General features: G+C 40.6%; 1 protein-coding gene across 2 annotated transcripts in view; it reads left to right on the top strand.

Moving 5' to 3' along the window:
- Positions 1–20,104, top strand: part of igdcc4 (immunoglobulin superfamily, DCC subclass, member 4) — a 44,953-nt gene extending 24,849 nt beyond the window's left edge. The window contains exons 4-20 of one of the 2 annotated variants that reach the window (XM_058629481.1): positions 309–442; positions 2,461–2,595; positions 3,463–3,615; positions 4,777–5,187; positions 5,282–5,446; positions 5,682–5,819; positions 6,256–6,438; positions 7,010–7,222; positions 7,563–7,664; positions 7,759–7,948; positions 8,723–8,850; positions 10,880–11,050; positions 11,135–11,269; positions 12,350–12,452; positions 12,618–12,849; positions 12,966–13,094; positions 13,860–20,104. In XM_058629481.1, the coding sequence (XP_058485464.1) occupies positions 309–442; positions 2,461–2,595; positions 3,463–3,615; positions 4,777–5,187; positions 5,282–5,446; positions 5,682–5,819; positions 6,256–6,438; positions 7,010–7,222; positions 7,563–7,664; positions 7,759–7,948; positions 8,723–8,850; positions 10,880–11,050; positions 11,135–11,269; positions 12,350–12,452; positions 12,618–12,849; positions 12,966–13,094; positions 13,860–14,387 (3,250 nt within the window). In that variant the 3' untranslated portion in view covers positions 14,388–20,104. The remainder of the gene's footprint in view (positions 1–308; positions 443–2,460; positions 2,596–3,462; positions 3,616–4,776; positions 5,188–5,281; positions 5,447–5,681; positions 5,820–6,255; positions 6,439–7,009; positions 7,223–7,562; positions 7,665–7,758; positions 7,949–8,722; positions 8,851–10,879; positions 11,051–11,134; positions 11,270–12,349; positions 12,453–12,617; positions 12,850–12,965; positions 13,095–13,859) is intronic. The other variant, XM_058629482.1, reaches the window with a different exon arrangement.
- The last annotated feature ends 1,022 nt before the right edge of the window (positions 20,105–21,126 follow it).

The raw sequence follows: 21,126 nt of genomic DNA, 5'->3' as shown, positions 1-21,126 counted from the left end.
AAACCCTCCCCTTTAACAGGAGGAAAATCTCTGATTTGTTTAAGTTATAAGTTTAGATGCGACAGTTCTGAGTCAGTGATGACGTTGTTTATAGAACGACAATGTCATTTATACAAGCAGCAGCAGCAGAGATTGTTGCATCCACTGAGATGTACAGTTCAACCACAAACTGTCATTCCTGTTTGTAACACAGAATCCTTTTGGATTAGGATTGTGTTCAGAGAGGATCCAGTAGAATCCCATTGTTGTTGTTTATCAGTCACTGTTTCACTTCTCTCCTCTCTTCTCTTCTGCCGTATGGGCAACAGGTTCATTTCCCTTCCTAACGGGGTGCTCCAGATCCTTGAGGTGACCAAGGAGGATGAGGGTGCCTACCGCTGTGTCGTGTCTAACTCTGCCAGGAAGGACGTCAGTCATGAAGCCAGACTTACTGTCACCACAGGTGAACTTAGTTACAGTGCTTTATAGTGTTTGAAAAGGCATCCAGGCCTCACAGGGAGCTGTGACACCGGGTCAAGAAATCTAATTTAAGTTTGAGTACAACAACAACTGGTGTTAACAAAGCCGCACCTGCTGACCCCTGTCTTTTTATTGTGTCGGTTCCTTGAAGGTAACACAACAATATGGCCGCAGTTAGATTTGTGATGTAACCACAAAAAAGAAACACCATAAAATACAATATATACCTTCCACTTTAGTTTCTTCAGCTGGCCAAATCGTGCTTCACATTTTCAAAAGCTGCTCTCAGTGAATGGTGATTGTAAAGGACAAAGAATCTTTTATTATTTTCCCTGCAATATAACTAGAACGACAAGAACGGCCTGGGTGTAAAGTGATCAAAAGGGTGCACATAGAGTCATGTGAGCAGTGAGGTGACATCCACCATTAGGCTGTCCTTACAAAAAACATGCCGCATTATGCCCCTCTGCCACGAGTTAGTGAGAGATCGTGAACTTTAATTGGCTGCTCTGTGCAAACCATTGGGTCTAGTTTGAGTCACAGCTTTTGTGTCGTTCTAAAGAAAGATAAAAAGGAAAATAGAGAGAGAGAGAGAGATGATGAGGCCAACATGAATGAGTCAGATGCAGTGCATTTACCTTTAAGGTTTTCACACAGTTGATAATGCACCCTTTCAACTCGCCACGCTTTTGTTTCCAAGTATTAATGACACAACATGATGTGTTCTTATGCTTCTTATGCCATTTTATTGCAAATATTCAATTGGGAAGAATATTGTTTTTTACAATTTAGGATTTTTTTTGGAGGAAAGTAAAGTATAATTTGATGATCATACACCTTGTGTTTGTGGGTTCTTGGTCGTCTTGCTGTGAAAACCTTTGGAGGAAACTACTCTCGGCTCTCGTTGAGCTTTTACATAAGTTGGTTGTCAGATCTTATGTCATCGCTTCACTCTAACGCACAGAAATTGACGAGCTCTGCTTGCGTTGGCGATTCAGTTTTCGTGTCATCGAGTTCATGTACGCAACTCAAGAGGATGTCGAATATATGAAGTTTTTCTGTTTCTTTCTGTATTTTATCACCGTCTTTTTATATATGTACATGCTTTACACTGTGCCGCACTCATGCCCACAAACAAGACACCTACAAAGACACACCCTGCTCTTCAGTCACCACAGAGACAAACATACACGTACCATATGCATAAGCAAGGGCTGCTCTATCTAATTTCAATGATTAATTCATGATATTTTTTAGAATGCCTACATGTTACTCTCTGGCTTTCATTACTGCTGAGATTACCCGGGCTGAGCAGAAATGGGGACGGAGGCGTTGGGGATGCGTGGTGTTGGTGGCAGACCAATTGTCTCGACCCTTCAATCTGTCTCACAATGTGCTTTGACTAACAGTCAGAGAAGAGGAGAGGTGCATCTCATTATTTAAGGCCGTTCTGTGAACTGAATGAATGGTTTACATTTTCTCTCAAAGAGTGATTCTCTCTCTCTTGCCTGCTTTTTATCACAAGAGATCCTTGTTTCTCATCGGGGTCTTTTATCACTATCACAAGAAACTGGCTTTCTCTGTCTCACCAGCTCGCCTCAGTTGCCTCTTGCGGTTGATGGTTTTTAATACAATATCTTTTGAATAGTGCGGCCGTCGTGTGACACAAGATTGGTGCTGCTCCCTGTAAATAATAATTTGAGATACAAGGGCTTCCGCCTTTTGCTTTGAATCCTCCCACATCAGAGCCTCTAATCAATTTACTTTTAGATTCATGCCGTATTTGCAGTCACCATCTAATAAGAATTAACGACGCCTTAACCAGGTACCAATCAGCCACTGCAGTGACAGTTGTGATGATGACATTAATTGCTGTGTGAGAAATGAAGTCTATCTCAAGGTTGCTAGAAATTCTTCAGAGGTCACTGCTGCTCTAAATCTTTTTTAAAATGTTTTAAAAGTTACAAGTACAAGTTTTTATAACGTCGTTTGTTGTTGTAGGCTCTACTGAAGCCCTGAACAGAGTTGTAATTGTTGCACCACCTCAGAATGCCACTGTGGTGCTCGGCCGCCCTGCAGTGATGGAGTGTATGGCACAAGGCCAACCTAAACCACTGGTGTCCTGGAGTAGACAAGGTAATGCTCCAAATTCTTTTTTAAACACTGCTAATTCTCATCTCATTACTCTTTTAATCACGTCTGCCATTGTATTATTATCCATGTCTGATTATGTCGTTGTCTTGCACACAGAGAACAACGTGTATCAGTCATACTTCTGTGGATGTTACGCTTTTTTCTTAGGTGTTGTCATAGCTGTCACTTCTTATCCTATCCCGTTGCTCTACTCAACATTTTCCGATGCTTTAGATTTAACGACGTGTCACACTAATTCATTCACACCTACCTACGATTCTAATGCACGGACATGGACGGTAAACTCTCACACTCAATTGTGGGGCGAGTGATGTTGAGAAGCGTCACTTGAGGAACCATTGCTTATTTGTATTCTGATTGTCAGAAACAGCTCTGCGACAGTCAACATCGTACGGTTTTCCATTCCATTGTGTCAGTTGTCAAAAACTGCATTACACTCTGAAGTGGTGATTAGTTCCTTGTTTGTATCCATATTTTTAAACATGTGCTTTTCAAAGGCAACAATCAGTATCTATAGGAAATCTGAAAACACTAAAATAGTGGATACACTACATAGTGGTCTGCCTTAGGCTTTATGGTGAATAGTGAAGTGATATCACTCACAGCCTCAGAGTGTGCCAATGCAGCTGGCTCAGTCAACCCAGGCTGAAAAATAACACATCACAGAGCCACCTGTTGGTCAGCTTGTGTAATTACAAGTCCCTTGCTACTACTCTTGAGTGCTGTTTAGCTCAAAGCCTGTGAAATTATTACTTTTCTCAAGGCCAATCTTTTTTCTTTTTTTTTTTTCCCCATCTGTATGATCTAGCACTTTAGTCTGTTGTTCTTTCTTGCTTCTACTTTGATCAGATGGAAAATCCATTTCCACCGATGTGGTTGTCCTTGCAACAAACCTGGTGATTAGGGACACAAGGCGTCACCACGCCGGCGTCTATGTCTGTCGCGCCAATAAACCCAAGACCAGGGAGTTTGTCATTGCTGCTGCTGAGCTGCATGTGCCTGGTAAGATTCATATAGTGGATAACTAAACTGTTATTTTCATGTTATTTTAAGACGTGTTGAACAGAAGAGAATGCTGTCTACGGTGTCGGTATGCAGCACAATTTATGAGTCTGTTATCTGAGATTGAGGGGGCAAGAGGGTGTGTACTTGTATCTGTTGCCTCTTTGGGACTTTTTCTGGCATAAACACTGACCTTGTTGTCAGGACCAGCAACCCTCATGGAGACCAAAACCTGGTCCTGATGAGGCAAAACCTTATTTCTGGTGAGAAATAAATTAAGGGCTATGATTTAAATTGTGGTTAGGTTAAGGTTAGTGGTAGGCACTGAATGGTTATGGTTATGGGATAACACTGTTTCTGCTGTCTAAATGAATGCAAATCAGAGCAGTGTGTGTGAGAGAGATTTTTGGGTGGTGAATATATGTCGCCTTACTCAGGGAAGAAAAACATTTAATGTTGTTTTTTTTTTTTAGATTAACTCATTTTTATTCCATGGAGGTTGAATGACTGATTATGCATTATTCTTGTGTCCATTTGGTTGCATTTTAATCTCACTAGGGTCGGGTCATAAATCTCTCTGACGTGCTGAAATCTGGACACGTCGTGGGTGTGGCTCCGTTGCATCTGTTTCATGTCACTATGATGGTTTAGTTGTGGGAAGGGAAGGAATTGAAATCCTTGCTGCATGAAGAAACTGAATGTTCCACCGCCGCTGTGACATTTATGGCTTATCACTGATGCCAAGCCAGGTCCACTACATTATGTTGAAGTACACTGATCTACAAAAAAAAGAAAAATAAATCAGTATCACACTCCATACAGACAATTAGGTTGTGCCTGAGATCAATGATCCATTATTTTCAATCTGACTTCCTCTTTTCTTTTAAAAAGTTTCTTCATAGTACAAGAACAATAACAAAACTCTCTTTAAAGGTCCCATATTTTACACTATAGGGGTTTGATTTCAGTTTTGATGTCCATAAGGCAGTATGTGTGTGGTTCTGGATGATGGGTCCAGCTTGGCAGCACTGGGGGCACAGTTGAGGGCGTTACAGTTGTCCAGTTGAGTTGTTATAAATGTAATGAAACAAGGATGTGCATTTTTGTTCTCTAAAACATGGGACTGTTTTTAGTCAAACAATTGTTTCATATTTCCAATAGCCCCTCCGGTGATTCTCCAGCCTCCTGAAACGGTGTCCCTCTCCCGGGGAAACACAGCCAGGTTTGTGTGCAACAGCTCTGGGGAGCCTCCTCCTGTGTTGCATTGGCTGAAGAATGGTCAACTCATCAAACCATTCAGGCGAGTTAAGACCCAAAGCCCTGGAGTCCTGCTCATTAACCAGCTGGCACTGGAGGATGCAGGCTATTACCAATGTATAGCAGACAACGGACTGGGCACGGCCTGTGCCACCGCTATGCTGACAGTCATTGTGAGGGAAGGTCTCCCTAGCCCTCCTCGTCATCTGTCTGCTACACCGTACTCCAGCACAACTGCCCTGCTCACCTGGGAGAAACCCGAGTTCAACTCAGACCAAATCATTGGCTACTCTGTCCACTGCCAGCGTGTTGCAGGTATGCCTCTATTTTAACTTATAGAAAGCAGCTCAACCTTTTAAAAAAAACAAATAAAAGTGTTTTGATTTTTAATATTTTTCCTTCTCATCAGGATCAGATAATGTGGAGTACCAGTTCGCAATGAACAATGACACCACCGAATATCACGTCAGAGACCTTCTACCCCATACTGCCTACACATTTTTCGCGGTGGCTTATTCTCCCATGGGTGCCAGTCGTCCATCCCAGCCTGTCACTGTAGAGATGCTGGAGGATGGTGAGTTATCAGACGCAGGTTAAACAAGGCCACATGTGTAGTCTGGGATCCAGTGTTTCAAGGAGTAGTTCAGTTGAGTATTTATTTACTGTTACTGTTAGACTGGTCAACATTTGATGTCATTATTTATTGTAAAAGAAGACAGTCCAACACTGAGATCATACATAAAGTGTTAAGTGGTTGTGCTAGTAGGATATGGCTTAAACAGTGTCTTCTTCTTAATTCCCTCCTGTAGTACCCAGTGCACCTCCTCAGCTCTCTATAGCTAGCACCTCCCCGACAGACATCAGGCTAATGTGGCATCCGCTCTCATCACAATACAGTCGAGGAGCTGTGACCCGCTATCGCATTGAGTACAGCTCTCTGGATGATGGTAAGTGACCTTTGGTGGACAATGATGGCAACACGTTGATTTTAACTGCCCATGAAAATAGTATAATTTAGGACGTATTGTTTATTCGTTATAAAAGTGTTGACAGTATTGTACGTGGTGTGTAATGTATTTTCACACTGGTTTTCCACTGTGTGATCTAAATTTATATTATCTCTTGAATTGTCGGAAAAACTAGAAAGGCCACTCAGACAGCCAAACCCAAACTTCCACCAAAGATGCTCAGTTAGTTTCCCACTGTGTCGTTACACTCCTTTATCTTGCAAGGTTAACAAATATTAAAACTATTCTGAATCTAATAATGTTTTTCTTGTGCCATTTCATCCATATCCAACCTTGTTCAGTGAATTTGGTAGATAGTACTCATAGTACAGAATATACATTCAATTTGCGTGTGTGTGTATGTTTGCCTCCACAGTGGACACTGTTTTCTCTGTGGAAGTGGGTGGTAATGAGACTCAGTTTACACTGAGAGAGCTGCAACCTAACCAGGCCTACCGCCTGAGGATTGCAGCAGGAACAGGCATTGGCTTTGGAGTCCCGTCAGAGTGGGCCCAACACCAAACATTAGCCCACTACAACCACAGTGACCATAGCATGGGTGAGCGGGACATGGACACCTTGTTTATGTTTGAAATTCTGTTTTGTTTAGTCTTTTCTCTCATTTTTTGGATGTTAAGTCAGCAGCCAATTGTATCCAATTTCAGCTTTATTTGATGGGTAAATACATCTACTAGACTCTAATTTGAGACATTTCTAAGAATTTTAGAACATGTTTAAATGTGTTTTTTTATTGTAGTAACTGTAAGCCTTCTACAGAACCATAATTAGACTAGCTTGTAAATAATGATCAAGCATTTTAAAGGCTTACATTGATGGCTACTAACAAATAATTAAAAATGTATGCTCAAATTTCAAGTAGCATTTTGTTCTTTTAGTGTGCATGGGTGTGATAAAAGTTAATATTATGTCTTTGTTGTTAAGATGTGCCTTAACGACACATTCATTTGAAGCATTTACAGCATTTCCTCAGCATTTAGTCAGTAAGCAGATCCACAGAAAAATGAGGGCTAACTCATAATTTTTAATCTATGCCACATTTTTGGAGATTTTGGTGTAGTCTTAGTCATATTGCTGCATCACGTAGACTTTTCTTTCCCTCTACCTTTCAGTCATTTTTGCCCCTACCGAGCTAAAAGTCAGAGCCAGAGTGAACACACTCAATGTGACATGGCATCCCTCACCCAATCACACACTGGTGTCTGGTTACAAGTTGTCCTGTCGAGAGGCTGACGCTGAGGAGTCGGCCAATGGAGAAAGGACGACACAAACCCACACCATCAGGCTCCGTAAGAAGGATAGGTATCATCTGCTCACTGGACTAGGTGGGTGACCTCTCTTAATGTTTGTTACATACTTTACCTGTTGTTGTAGGTGTATTATATTAAAATGTATTCTAGGTAGACGCAATGATTATAAGTTGTTGTTTTTAATTTAAATGAAGTTGAATACACTCAAATGCAACTTTTACAAGAAACTTGCATCATATTATACTCAGTAATTTTGCATGTCACGATGTGAAAAGGAGGGTTAGTGAGAAGGGTTTACTTGTAACATGTACACAGCAAGTATGATGAGGAAAACCTCTCTCTGTTCCTTCCTCTCCTCCTTTTACTCATCCTTGTTCTGCCAATGTGTGTTTACGTGTGTGTGTGTGTGTGTTAGTCTCTGACCGGCAATATGAGGTGAGGGTTTGGGCATTCAATAAGCAGATAGATGGAGCAGCTGCAGTGTGGAAGGGAAGAACAGAGAAGGGCCAAGAAAAAGGTGAGTTGTCTCTTTGCACATGTGAGTGAATGACGTTGATTGACATTGATGTGAACACAGTAGTATTTAACCATCTGTATTTGTGCCTTTAAAGCATCATCACCCCCAGTGCACTTCCCTCCACCTTTGCCACCGAGCAGCATTCAAGCCAAAGCCAACAGTTCCACTTCCATTTGGCTGCGCTGGGAGAAACCACGGTTCAGCAACACACGCATCATCAACTACACAGTGCGCTGCAGCCCAGCAGGAACCACCAACGCCTCCCTGGTCTCCTATCACACCAGGTCAGAACCTCAGTATACTACAAAGCTGCTCCGAGCAGAGTATTTGTGAGTGAACACACACACAGCGTCATTAAGGAGTAAAAGTGAACTGATTTTACTACTTAGAATCATCAAATACATATGTTTTGTAGATAGTCTTATCCAGAACAATAAGAACATGTGTATTTAAAGCCTTCAGCTATATTGGAATTTTTGTTCTTTCTTTTCTTTTTCTTTTTTTTTTTTTTCAAATAAGACCCTCAGAGGACAAAATCCGTTAGTGTTTGAAATCATTCAGTAAATAAAAGCTTTAAGTATACACTACCTTTTCTTCTTGCACTGGCTAACAGCACTGGAGGAGTTTTTTTTTATTATTTTACATCTTTAAGAGCACCATATTTGTATGACTACAAACAGGTGTAGTTCACATGGGAATGCTATTTCATTTTGAATTGTGTTGACTTGGTTAATTATAATTACTCTTAAAGGTGACATGGAATGCTTGTATCGCACATATATGTTAGTTATGGAGGTCTACTTACATATATTAACTTGTTTTCATGGTTAAAAAGGTCCATGTCGCCTTTAAAGCCACTTCAGGCACCAACTGCAAGTGCGCAATACTTTCTCTTCCTTTTTACACATATATGCTGAAATGTTATTTATGTGCAGTAATATATAATAAATAACTGTCATATATAAATATAAAGGTAGTAGACATTGTAGTGTAGAATAAATTAAACAGTGTCAGTGTTTCTTTCCTGTTCATAAGTCTCGCCTTTTTTGGTGTTGCAGTCCTGCTCAGGAGATACTGCTCAGGGTGTTGAAGCCATTCACCCGTTATGAGTTGGCGGTGCAGTCTAATGGAGTGGATGTGGTGGGACCGTTCAGTGGCACTGTGGAGGAGTCGACTTTGTCTGACCGTGAGTCTGTAAATGTAAACAGTATTGTGTTGTTACCATCGACAAAAACCCTTCAAATTGTTTTTTGGTGCTTCTTATGCTACGTATAAATAGGTTTAAACCCAATCAGCTGTCTGTCTATCATAGATGAGTGCTTTTTGACTCATTTCTCCTTTAGAGACTCTCTCAGGTGTGTACTTCAGCTCTTTTTCTATTCATTTGATATGAATGAATGAATGAATGAATGAAAACAATCCGTTCCCTTACATTCTTTACACACCCTTGAAAAAAATTCCGGTGCTTAAAGAGAAATATACTGAAAATAAGAACATTGTCCTCGCAGCAGTTGTTTTTTTTTTTTACTACTGACCAGATTATTTGTGACAATGCTGTTTCACACATAAAACAATCACCTTCAACTGCCCACGCGCACTGAAAAAACCTTTAACATCAAAGGTGTCATCACTTGTATCACCATCAATGTGACCTATGAGCTCAAACGCCCATGTGGTCTTGCTCATACTGGAAAAACCACAGGACCTTTCAAAAATAAGAATATCAAAGCATAGATCCAATATAACAACTCAGGTCATGAGGAAGTCACTGGCAGTGTATTTTACACTTTAGCTGCTCGTCAACAATTCACTGTTCGAACCCCAAAGGGTTTAAATGAGGACTTTGATTGGAGGCCATTTTCATAGTCCTGTCTTGTAGTGCTCATGTTTCAAGGAATGCTTTATATATACATGCTCATAACTCTTGTTGCTGTGTCTTCCTTTGACAGCATTCATCTGCTCGAGTAACAAACGTCATTTGTGGGAGGTGGAGGGTACAGGTTTTTCTTTTAGTGTAAGGGTAAATGAAAAGATCTTCAGCTGTTTGATATTTCTTACATGTTTAGTTGTTTTTGTTTACCTATGGGAGCAGGATAGAATGGTTGACATCAGCTAGATGTCCTCACTTGGCTGCATGCAGAGCCTCAGGCTAGCTGCTGGGGAAGGCAGCCAGCTGACTTGGCTTGACCTGACGGCACTTGACTATGATGACCAGGGTTGTGGTTGGCATGCATACAACAGTCTGGTGTGTTGGTTTATCCAACAGTAGTACTTTTTTTTTGCAACTGTAAGATCGATCCAACAACCAAACATGCTATATACTGTACCTGATTTAGAAGTAACGACGGCAAAACATTCAAGCTATAGAATTTTGATACAAACTTAGGTATTAAAATCAGATTGAAACAGGATTTAAAGGTGTTTAGGGCAGAAGTACTGAGGTTATTGCTGTATTGCCACAGTATGCATTCATTTTCATCCGTTTAAAGATGCACAATATGAGAGGGAATGGTAATTTCTTTTGCATAATTACGCTCATTTTGATTTGAATAACATATTTAAAATGATTACCGTGGGATATTTGTGCAGATCTGTGAGAAACAGCGATGTTTTCTTCGGTCTGTAGAACATGATGTGTATAGTTCAGGACAATATTTAATCTAAAATGGTAATTTGACACACATTTTGGCTGTAAGAAATACTGCGCCTCCTGCGATTTGAAAATTGCAGTAGGCAATTTTGATAAAAAATTTTGATTAATTGTTCAGGCCTACTTTTCAAGTGAATGTATACTTACTCATACAGATCAGTGTGTGGGCTGGAGAGTGGCCAGTGAACAGGCAATTTGGTTGTTGGCATCAGTGACTTATAAATGACTGTAATCAGGCTCCCAGGTGTTGTAGTGGCTCTCGTGTTGGCCAGCAGCTTTGTTTGCCAGAGGCTGGTGAGTGAAGACTGGGATGCATTTAATGACATCATTACCACCCGTCACCCTTTCATGCTCTCCACTACCACGTATCATCACCTGAGCCCCAGCCCATTCCCCCATTACCCCGTTTGCCCCCATTCTCTTGCACCAGGTGGTGGGAACATGAGGACACAGATGGTTGTCGCACAACATGTCAGATCCACTACAAAGACAATATACATTCCCCAGCTGTGAGGCCTCGTTTCTGTGTTTTAATTACTGACCCAGTCTTCTTTTTCTTTTCCAGGGCCCTCCTCACCTCCAGAGGAGCTGCAGCTGAGTGCTCTTGACTCCTCCTCTGTGCTGGTGAGCTGGCGCCCCCCCCTGGAGCCTAATGGTATCATTACCAGCTACATGATCTTGTACAGTGGCAATCTCAGCCAGCCGGAGCACATATGGAAAAATCTCTCTCAGGATGGTAGGTGTGGGCAAAAGTGACAGGACTTCAGTGATTTGCTCAATAAAATCTGTATCTTTTATTATTTGTTGTTGTCTTTTTCAGGGAGCATTACAAGTGTTGAGATCCAGGGTCTGTCCAGTGGCACCCATTACTTTTTTAAGTTGGGAGCATCTACAGAGATGGGGTCAGGACCTTACTCACCTGTAAAGGATGTTCACACTCCCCTTCAGAAATATGGTACATTGATGATTATTACTAGATTAATTGCATAGAAAATAAAAGTCACCTTTCACTGTGTGATACCTTTTCCATTCTTTTTTTTTGCACAAGAAATTCTAACGTTTTTAAAAGCTGAACAATTTAACTCGTTATATTAAAAACAGCGATGAGTGGACATAAAAGTATCCTCATTTCAGATAAAAACTGAAACTCACAATCCTCACAAGACAGCAATTCAAGGCCATTACGTACACGGACATAGATAGTCGTCCCTGTTAAAGTGGGTAATTTGTTACTGCCAGTAGAGAAAGCACAGGACACTGGTATTTATCTCCTGTTGTTCTGATACAATAAACGGTAGTGCAGATATTAAAGGGGCAGCGTCATCATTGACCCTCCAGGGACACATTTGAATTATTGCTCTCTGTACATAGCAGAACCACTGTGAAAAGCACTTTCTTTACTCGAATGTCACTTTTTTGTTTGAGCATACAACCTCATTATATCCCCTTTAATTATACCTGTCAGCGTTTCATCTTTATAGGACGTGTAATTATTGTATGCTCACTTGTCATAAAAGAAAAACCATTTACTCTGTTGCACTCTGTTGATGCTGTGAAACATCTATAGTACCACACTATTCATATTCATTTTTATTCCAGCTCTTATATATATATAAAAAAAAGACATTCACATGTTTATTTTGTTCACATGGGTATTGTTTGTTTTGCCAGTGAGCAGCATGAATGGGGCTGGTGGGTAGTGAGAGCTCTGGCCATCTGTTTCCTCTTCATGTCTAAGCAGACACCCACATAAATGAATATTAATTACAGTCCACTCTCCCTAGTTAAATGTGTCCTTAAATAATGTTGTTAAAATAGATTAAATTAATCAATTTAATTTAAAATTAAGAAATTTTCACTGGGCACCAGTCCTGATCCAAGTAATATTTCATCCATGTTATAACAACTTTCTGTTTTCGTCATGTAGATTTTATAAGCCATCATTTGTAATGTGGAAATAAATATATTTCATGGAATGACGATATTTCTGCTGTGCGTAAACCCATTTCTCCCTTGATGCCTGATATTGTAACAGAGCTGGACATCCACACAGTGATAGGCATCATAGTCGGCGTATGTCTGGGACTGATATGCATCCTCCTCTGCATGTGCTTCAGCTTTCGTAATGGCAAACCCAGGTACGCTAACTCTACAGTGTCGGTCACAATTCTATCTTCCAACTGTGTCCTGCGTGTTTTACTTGCACACAATGTCTTGTCACAATCATAAATCCTGTATGCAATATGTAAACAAGGTGTGTATAAATTCTCACAGCCAACACTCTCCTTCTTGTCTCTACGAAGGGAGATCTCTGGGGGCTTGGAATCCACAGCTGTGACCCCTCAGTACAGGAGAGGCGGCTGCTCCACACCCTCCGACTTGCCAGAGTGCAGCGATAGCCACGAGCTGGAAACCCTGATGCCCCCCGGCAGCCAAGAGTCTGGTCAGCTGTTAGCAGAGGCCCCAGAGGAACAGAGCCTGATGGCAAGTGCTAATCCAGGGGAAGGGGAGGATGACTTCGCACCTGAGACCAAGGTCAAAACCACCGCTTTTTTCAGATGGGCCTTAAAATCTTCATTTTTTTTTTCTTTTCATGTGTCATGGAGGAATTATATAATGTTCATGCATTCACTGTGTTGTTCATCTTGCAGGTGGCTTGGAACGGCTCTGTGAGTCATAATTGGGCCAATAGAATCACTAGATACAGAGACACCATAACAGAAGATTGTCCAATACTCATTAATGGAACTGTCAACATGCTTATTACTGATAACAACACGGTAAATGAATGCACTAAAAACAATGACTTTGTATTGTATTATTGTAGGTATTAGTCTGTCTGACAAGCAGCATTAACCCAAATGCCCACCTTCACCCCACAGTTACTGTTGGCATGTCTGTCAAGCTTTTTATTTTTCCACAGTACATCTTTGAGAATGTAAATGGTGGCAGAGTTAGCGGGAAAAAACAACAACGTTTTGATGATTCAAATAGAAGATAAAGTGAATACAGAAACGGCATTGAGTGCTCTTATGAAAACAAGAACATTTTTAAGATGCTGATGAAATTTCAATCGCAACACCGTGGTCCTCTCATAGAAAACCTTGAAAAGAGTCAACATAACTGCTTCAGGAATGTGTTAATACTGGCTATAGCAGCCAATTCCTCAAAAGCCATTAAATATGTCAAATATGTACCAAATATATCCATCCTATTTTTTTTGCAGCTGTCACTTGCTTTTGCAGAGTTTGTCCTACATAAAGCATCATCATTCACTGATACTTGTACATCCCAACTCAATCATTTATGGCTTGGGTAAGCCGCCCCAAAGCAGGAGACTACTACTAATGTAGGTCAATATGTCCATCCATTACATGCCCATGTCCAACACTGGAACTTGTTGGAGCCGCACACTTAGCCTACATACCCAAAAACCTGTTGATTATGTATCACACAGTCACACGATGTAATCCACACACCTTAGTGTAACGTAATAGTTGCTCATATATGAAGTCCTTGAAGTAACTGGCGTTGTTTTGCTGCAGGGCTTGGACGGTCATCTGTGTACATCTCCGTGCAGTAACCAGGTCGAGGCAGAAGTCATAGTTCACTCAGAGCTGTCAGATCCCGGGAGGGAGAAAGAAGAGGAGAGCGACGAGAGGGAGAGGGATTCTACCACTACCGGGGGAGCCTTGTTATCAGAGGACACATATTCCCCTTTGAGCCAGCCAAGTCTGCCAGGAGAGAAGGAGCCTCTAGAAAAACTGTCGCTGGCCCAAAGACCCTCAAGTTTATCGTCAATCAAGTTGGTGGAAAATGGGGAGCAAGAAGGCTTGAGAGACCAGTCGATTGTAAACAAGGAACCACATCGGGACACGGGGCTTACCAATGGCTTCCACTCCCCTAAGACTGTGAGGTCTGTGCTGAGGTCAGAGCATCTGGAGAACGGGGACTCGAGACACTGCTCCTCTGCACCAGTGAAGGCCATCTCTGTTGGACTGTCCCCTGCCCCCTTTGTCAGCTCCGGCCTTGTACACTCTACCTCAGCAGCACACAGTTATCTGTGCCCATAGCTCTTATGTGCAGGGCATCAGCCCTTACACAAACATTGAAACAGCTTCTTTTAAAATTACAAATTCACCCAGCAACAGGATTCTTCAAGGATTATCTTTATTGGATTTATTTCTCTCCCTTGCAAAGTTTTTATAAATTCTTTGACTCCACTGTTTCATACTTGTGTACAGACAGTATACACATACAGAATATTTTTTAGTGGTAGAGTCCTGTAAATATGCTTTCTCTAGCATCACCACCATGCTTTTGTCTGGGTCGATGTAATTAACTGGATGGAAGTGGACTGAAGGAGGGTATTCCCACTACTGTGTCTCTTTTCCACTCAGTAATGAGAGAAAAGCAAGGAACACTCCCCGAGTTAGTGAGTGAGTCAGTGAGTGAGCACTTGGTCAGGCTTTAAACAAGGATGAGAGAAGTGGAAACTCAACAGGTCTCCCTGGGCTTCGTCATGTGGATGCCGCATTACAGTGGCACTGTGGAATAAGCCTTCACGAGTACCTGCACACTCTGAGAGTGCAGAGCACCCGTGTCTCTCCTCAGCCTCCTGTCGTCTCAGGGTCCACGCACAGACACACAAGTACACAGAATTACACACAGGAAACAAATCCTGATTACACAGGATCTCACAGAGTCCAATGGGTCACACATTTGTACACATGTCTCCTAAATTGAAGTGTGGGGGTCTCAGGTGCCTACGTATTCTTAGTGCGTTTAAAGAGTCTGTATATTTCTATAGATTATTGTATTCAGAACAAGTAAAAAAAAAAAAAATGTCAACGTGTTAGAGTAAAGTAAAAGTAAAATGTTGAGTATACAGATTCGGTACACATGAAGTATTCCTTTCCAAAACTGTACATATCCAGGTGGTGTGACTTTGTAAACCAGGGACCCTCAGTTAAAAAGTGAAGTGGCATTTTTAGGTTTTAAAGATGGTGGACCTCTCATATTGGAATCAGTATTGACCTGTTTTTGTTAATACTAGTGTAATTATGTAGGTGGGAGAACTGGAGATGTTAAATATACACCTCTGTCTGGTTTTGGCTCCCAGTGAAGGATACACCTGATGTCCATCGTGGCAACAACATACTGGGCCATTTTTTGGAGCCGATTTCGTACGTTTCCAGCTTGATGTAATAGTTCAATGTGAAGTGCTTGCCATGATTTTTTCAGGGGAAATAATACAAGGTTTTTGTCCATTTTCAGTGGAAATTTTAATTTCATTCTACTCGTCTGATTGATCTGGAGGGGACATTTTCCACCATAGTCTAATCTGACATAATACAAAGTAATTTTATGTGGAAAAAAACGTTGATTTATTATTATTTTTTTACTCTCACCATTTTCATACCTCTGTGGTATTCCTTATGTAATCAGGTTGCTTTTCCTAATTAACCAATTTATGAGGATGCATTGCTACGATGGGTAACTGGTGCATCCCCAATCCTTATCAACAGCACTACCTCATTTCTTTTCAGGATGCTTTCCGGTGTGTGTATCTTACTAGCACCTTTTAAATTAATTTGTCTGATTTGACAACTTTTGTCCGTTGCAGAAATAATTGTCCTACACTGCCTGTATGTTTTTATGTTTGTACAACAGAAAATCGTGTCACATTTATGCATTGCAGCCTCTTAAAGATCCTTAAAGGTTGCTTCAATAATCCCCTAAACAGGTCCATCACAGTCACAGTTCCAGTCACACTGACACCAAATATAGACAAGGAAATCAATAGCTCCTTTAATTTGCCACTTGTGCCACTTGTATGGCTTGTGCATTTATGGGTGATCCATGGAATATATAGTATATAAAGTTAAAAAAAAAAAAAAGAATCTGCTTTACCAAATTGCACTTGGTTTTAATGCTTCTTAGACTTTAGCAAGAAGAAAATAAATTGAAATGGTTGGCTGTGTGTTAGGGGTCCCTTAGAACTTTGAGCCAATCCTTTTGTAACCTAACTTTACCGATTCCCCGCTAGGGTTTGGAGATCACATCCAATAATCCGAGCTGCAGTATGCACCACTTTGTCCAGCTGTCTTCTCTCTTCGGCGGCAACAGTCTGTCAAGAAATAGTATGCAGGCACAATGAAACTGCCTGAGTCATTACTTCAACTGTCAGCTCCATATTCAAAGTAATAAGGCTGAATATATAATATGGACAGATAGCGGCTGAGAGTCAGCTGTCACTGTGGCTGGATACATTTATACAATCATGTGGATGAAAGATGCAAATTCCAAGAATTTAGAATGGTCTGTATTGGATCGGTTTCTCCAGACCAGAATAATCAGTTATAGACATTATCATACCAGGTAAACAATGCCCATGGGATCTTCACCAAAAGGCCTGTTCTTCTCCATTCTTTCCATTTTCTTGGTTTAAAGATCATCATTTTTGTATACATCGGAATAAATCAATTTTTTAATATTTGATTGAACATCACGCACATTCTAAAGGAATATTCAAACAAAGAAATGTAACAGCAGGAGAAAAATATTGCCATTATCTAAAATCTCCAAAAATCTCTAAAATCTTGGCCATGTAAGTATAGTCACTATGTATCTGCCTAATTCATGTCAACAAACTTCATATCATCTCCCTCAGGTGGCACACGTGTTCAAATTACAGTGGCTTCAAAAAAAAAGTATTGTTGTGACAACTGATTTGTCTTGACATGGGTAAAGTATATTATATTATAAAGTCTATAGGATGTGTATCGACGCCATCATTTATTTTCCCTTGTGGTGGAAAGAAAAAGGCGAGCGTTACATCAGCAAGACTGCAAACTTGTTACAATAACCACAAGAACATCCTTTTAAAAACCACCATCCAAGCGGAGAATTTAGCCCAGCCCTGCTGTGCTTGATGTCTCGTCTCCTCTCAGGTGGTTTAACTCTGGTCTTTCATCATCTCTCCTGTCCTGCCTATGTTTCTACTCATGTCCACAGAACTGTAAAAATCATCAGCATCAGCATCAGCAACTGAAATGTACCTGGTTCCTTGACACATGTATGAAACATATTCATATTGTGTGTGTGCTCTAGACCTTGTATTGCTCTTGAATTTCTTAATGAAAACGCATGGTTAGTGGTCTTGTTTTTTTAGGCTCTGCCATGTACAGTATATACAGTCAACATCCTGTTTTTCTTTTACTGCAGTAGCAATTATAGGGACAGAAGTGAATGTGCTGTTACCTGGGTCCAACATTAATTGTAAGCTCATTGAAGGGAAAATCCTGAACTGTCACACTTATTATATGTTAGTTAAAATACGCTCTTATTGGACTATGGGCGTTCAAAACACACACTGTGCTGTGTTGAATACAGCCGGCTCGTGTGGGAGGCAAAATACTCCTACGCCACACAAGTCACCAATCTAAAGTGACGGGCATGTTTCAATCATTTCATCCAACATCATTGATTGAAATGATATGATTTCCATCACTGTCTAAGTGAGACACCTGTTGTGATATCATTGATTGTGGCTACTGTGTAACTGTTTAGGGAGCAGCACAGCTTTCTGCCTTGTGGTTTGATAATGTAACCACCAAACTTAGTTTTTCGACCCAGGTTCTGTATTGTTATAGAAAAGTGTTTGCCATCGTCTGGATCGTCTGAGTCCAGAAAGAAGCATTCTATTCTCTAGTCTGAAGCATTCCAGTTTAATATCTTGAACATACCTCTCTCCGTCAGCTCAAACTCAGGCTGCGTTGTCACCGCTCTGACAGGCTTCATCCCCACACGTTCAGTTTAGATGCTACGTTTACTCGTAGAGCAGCCGATACCTGAACCCGAGCTGCAGTGTTTGCCTAACTGCTTGGACTATGAACAAGTAAATAGCGATCAGTAAAGTATCAGTGAAGACCGGTGTTTTGAGTCATAGGCTTTTTAACATGTGATTTTTGTGAAACTGTCTCATGCCCATAAAAATCTGATTTTTTTTTACGTATATTTCTCATTAAATACCAAAACCAACATAACAGTTGTTCGCCCTTTCAACTTTTGTGTAAAAGCCTCTGTTGTCACTGCAAACATACCCCAGGCATTTGGCCGTTAGGTAGACCAACACAAAGTATATATTATTTTGTTCCTCTGCCCACTGAAGGGCCCAGATTTGTTCTTAATGGACATTAACACATTTGGAATCGGTTGATGTGTGCCAGTGGGATGCAGTTTCAGGTGACAAACAGACAATACTACATCTGTGATGTAGTTTTTATTTGTTTGTTTGTTTTTGACTTTAGCTGCTATACATTTCTCTTAGTAGCATACAACATTTAAAGTTAGCAGTTTGAATCAGGGGTTTGTGCTTTGGCTGTTCTGGAAGTCTTGATGCAATAGTGGGATATTATGGCATGTGGAGCTGAAATGGGAGATACTGCCTGGATATACTGTAGTTTAGCATATGAGGATGAAACTTCTCCTTACAGGAACTTGTTTTTCTCCTTTAACCACAGTTTAATGTAACCGTTTCCCCTTTTGGTTTGTTTTTGTTAGTCATGCATACTCTCATTTCAAATAGTAGACCAGTGCTTCAGTAATTATGCTACAGTTTCATTAAAACACGATACTCTTCTTTTTTTTTGATCGATTTCTTGATACTGCACATTTTAGAAGATGTGTACTTGTAATTAGCCTGTTGTTTAGTTTAGCCAAGTCATTTACAAAAAACAGTGCAGACTTCTTCTTTTTTCCTCTTTTTTACCTCAGTGTGAGTTTTTACTCTTTATAGTCTGGGTGGTTTCTTTTAAGTGAAGCAGGGTTTTAAAAAAAAAAAAAAACATGAATAAACAAGAGGATGGGGTCAGTGAAATTAATAAAAACTGACTTTTATTGTGCTATTTTGCAATAGTGCAGTACAAATCAGATAAAATAAAGAACGTGTTGGGAAGAATAGCCTAAAACTCAGTCTTTGGTACAAAACCACTTCCATACATGCAAGTAAGTATTAAACAGGGAGAAGGGCTGTAGCAAAATCCTTCCCAGACAGGTCTTACCTCTCAGTGCAGACAGTCATTTAGAAATAATTGTCACATCTCTACTCAGGTCCCACATCTTTGCATACATTTGTGGAGGATCGTGCCAGCATATCTTTCTCAGATACATGTCATTTGTTGTCAAACATTATATCCTAATTGTGTCCTTTTGTAAAGTAAATCAAGGAAACCCTGATGCACAGGTGATTTTTTTTTGTTCTGTTTTGTACAAATCACAAATGTATGTATGTACTGTATCACTCAATCTTTCTGGCTCTTCTCTGTACATTCTGGTGCTTTGTGGTGAGCTGCTTTGTCCGGTGACGTCACACTGTTGTGCATTTTCTGTACGTCTCTTTCTCTAGTTTTGTGTGCACCAGCTCAGTCGTGCTCGGAATGTGTAAGCACAGGCTCAGACTCTGGGGGGGTCATGTGCCACCAGTGATGTGGTCTGCAACTACTCAGATACCTATGTAATCAATGTGTGCCAAACAACACCTCATTCATGTCAGACACTACTGTAGGAGCAAGTGACTCTGTGGGCCATGATCAACTTTGGACTGTCATCTTTACACTTAGAGAAGTGCCATTTCCTTTCTCTTCACAGGATAGGTAGTACTTGCGGTTTGTAGAAGTATTTCGTCAGTTTTGCCGTATGTGAACATGTCAAAACTCACAGCAACTTTCAGAACGTCTGTGGAAACTACACTTCTGTAAATAAACATCAAAGAAAAGTAAAAGTCTGATTCCTCGTCTCCGCCGGAACTGTCAGCAAGTAAACTCTTACCTCAGATCTTACTTTTTTCTTGTCTGTCACTTGTGTTTCAAAAGATTGAACTCAACTCATTAAGTTGTGTGTTTACCATATTATTTCATAGAAAATTGTGCAGATTTTTAAAGCCTAGGGTTTATTGTACGGAATGCACTGTATCATGTACATTAGTAATTCAATTAATGACATGTGTGCTTTATACATTTACAGTAAAAGTATGAAATAATTTAGTCAAATGACAATTTATTAGATGGTACTATCGTGTTCACTCCATTCAGAGAGTATAACCACTGAAATCTGCATGTTACTTTTATACATAACATGCTGATATGTGATTTTAGGTAAAATCCACTGGACCAAAATTTGACCTTTCAAATGTGGCTGCTGCCCTTCTTGTTCCACTCGCTCCCCAGTGCTGCTTGACTTCAACGTCATATTTAAGAACACTTAAGAATGATGTCTTTTAACCTAACCCTTGGGAAAATTGCAAACACAGTCAATCGTTCGTGTTGTGGAGATTCTTTCCAAGAGGACAATTATACACTAAATCCATGGAAATGATGTCATTTGTTGGTAGATTGAACGGTAAGTGCACAAATTAATTGGGGTCATTTCACTTTCTCCTCAAAGGATAACAAATTACACACAAAAAAGGCTCATTCTCGAAGGCCATGACTCAAATTAACCCTTTTGGACCCATCCCGCCCCTTTATGCCCCACCCTTTCATTCCATAGCTGAGGACAATCATCATACTTAAAGTTGCCGTTCTTGTGTTTTCCACTTGAGGGCAGTGTGGTCATTCACTGTGACACAGAACTGCTGCTTGTGAGCCAGACCTCATGTGCTACTACGTCTACCTCATTCCAGCTTTGGTTATAGATGTGGATTCAAAGGTGAAATTTTGTGAAATGCAATGATGAGTGTATGTCAGCCCATCCTTGCCCATTCATCTGGGATGAATGGATAATCCGTGTGTGTTCACAGGGGAGAGAGAC

Source organism: Solea solea, chromosome 5 (assembly GCF_958295425.1).
Source record: "Solea solea chromosome 5, fSolSol10.1, whole genome shotgun sequence".
NCBI classification, from domain to species: Eukaryota; Metazoa; Chordata; class Actinopteri; order Pleuronectiformes; family Soleidae; genus Solea; species Solea solea.
Note: the sequence above shows the minus strand (reverse complement) of the source record. Positions and strands in the feature narration are given on the sequence as shown.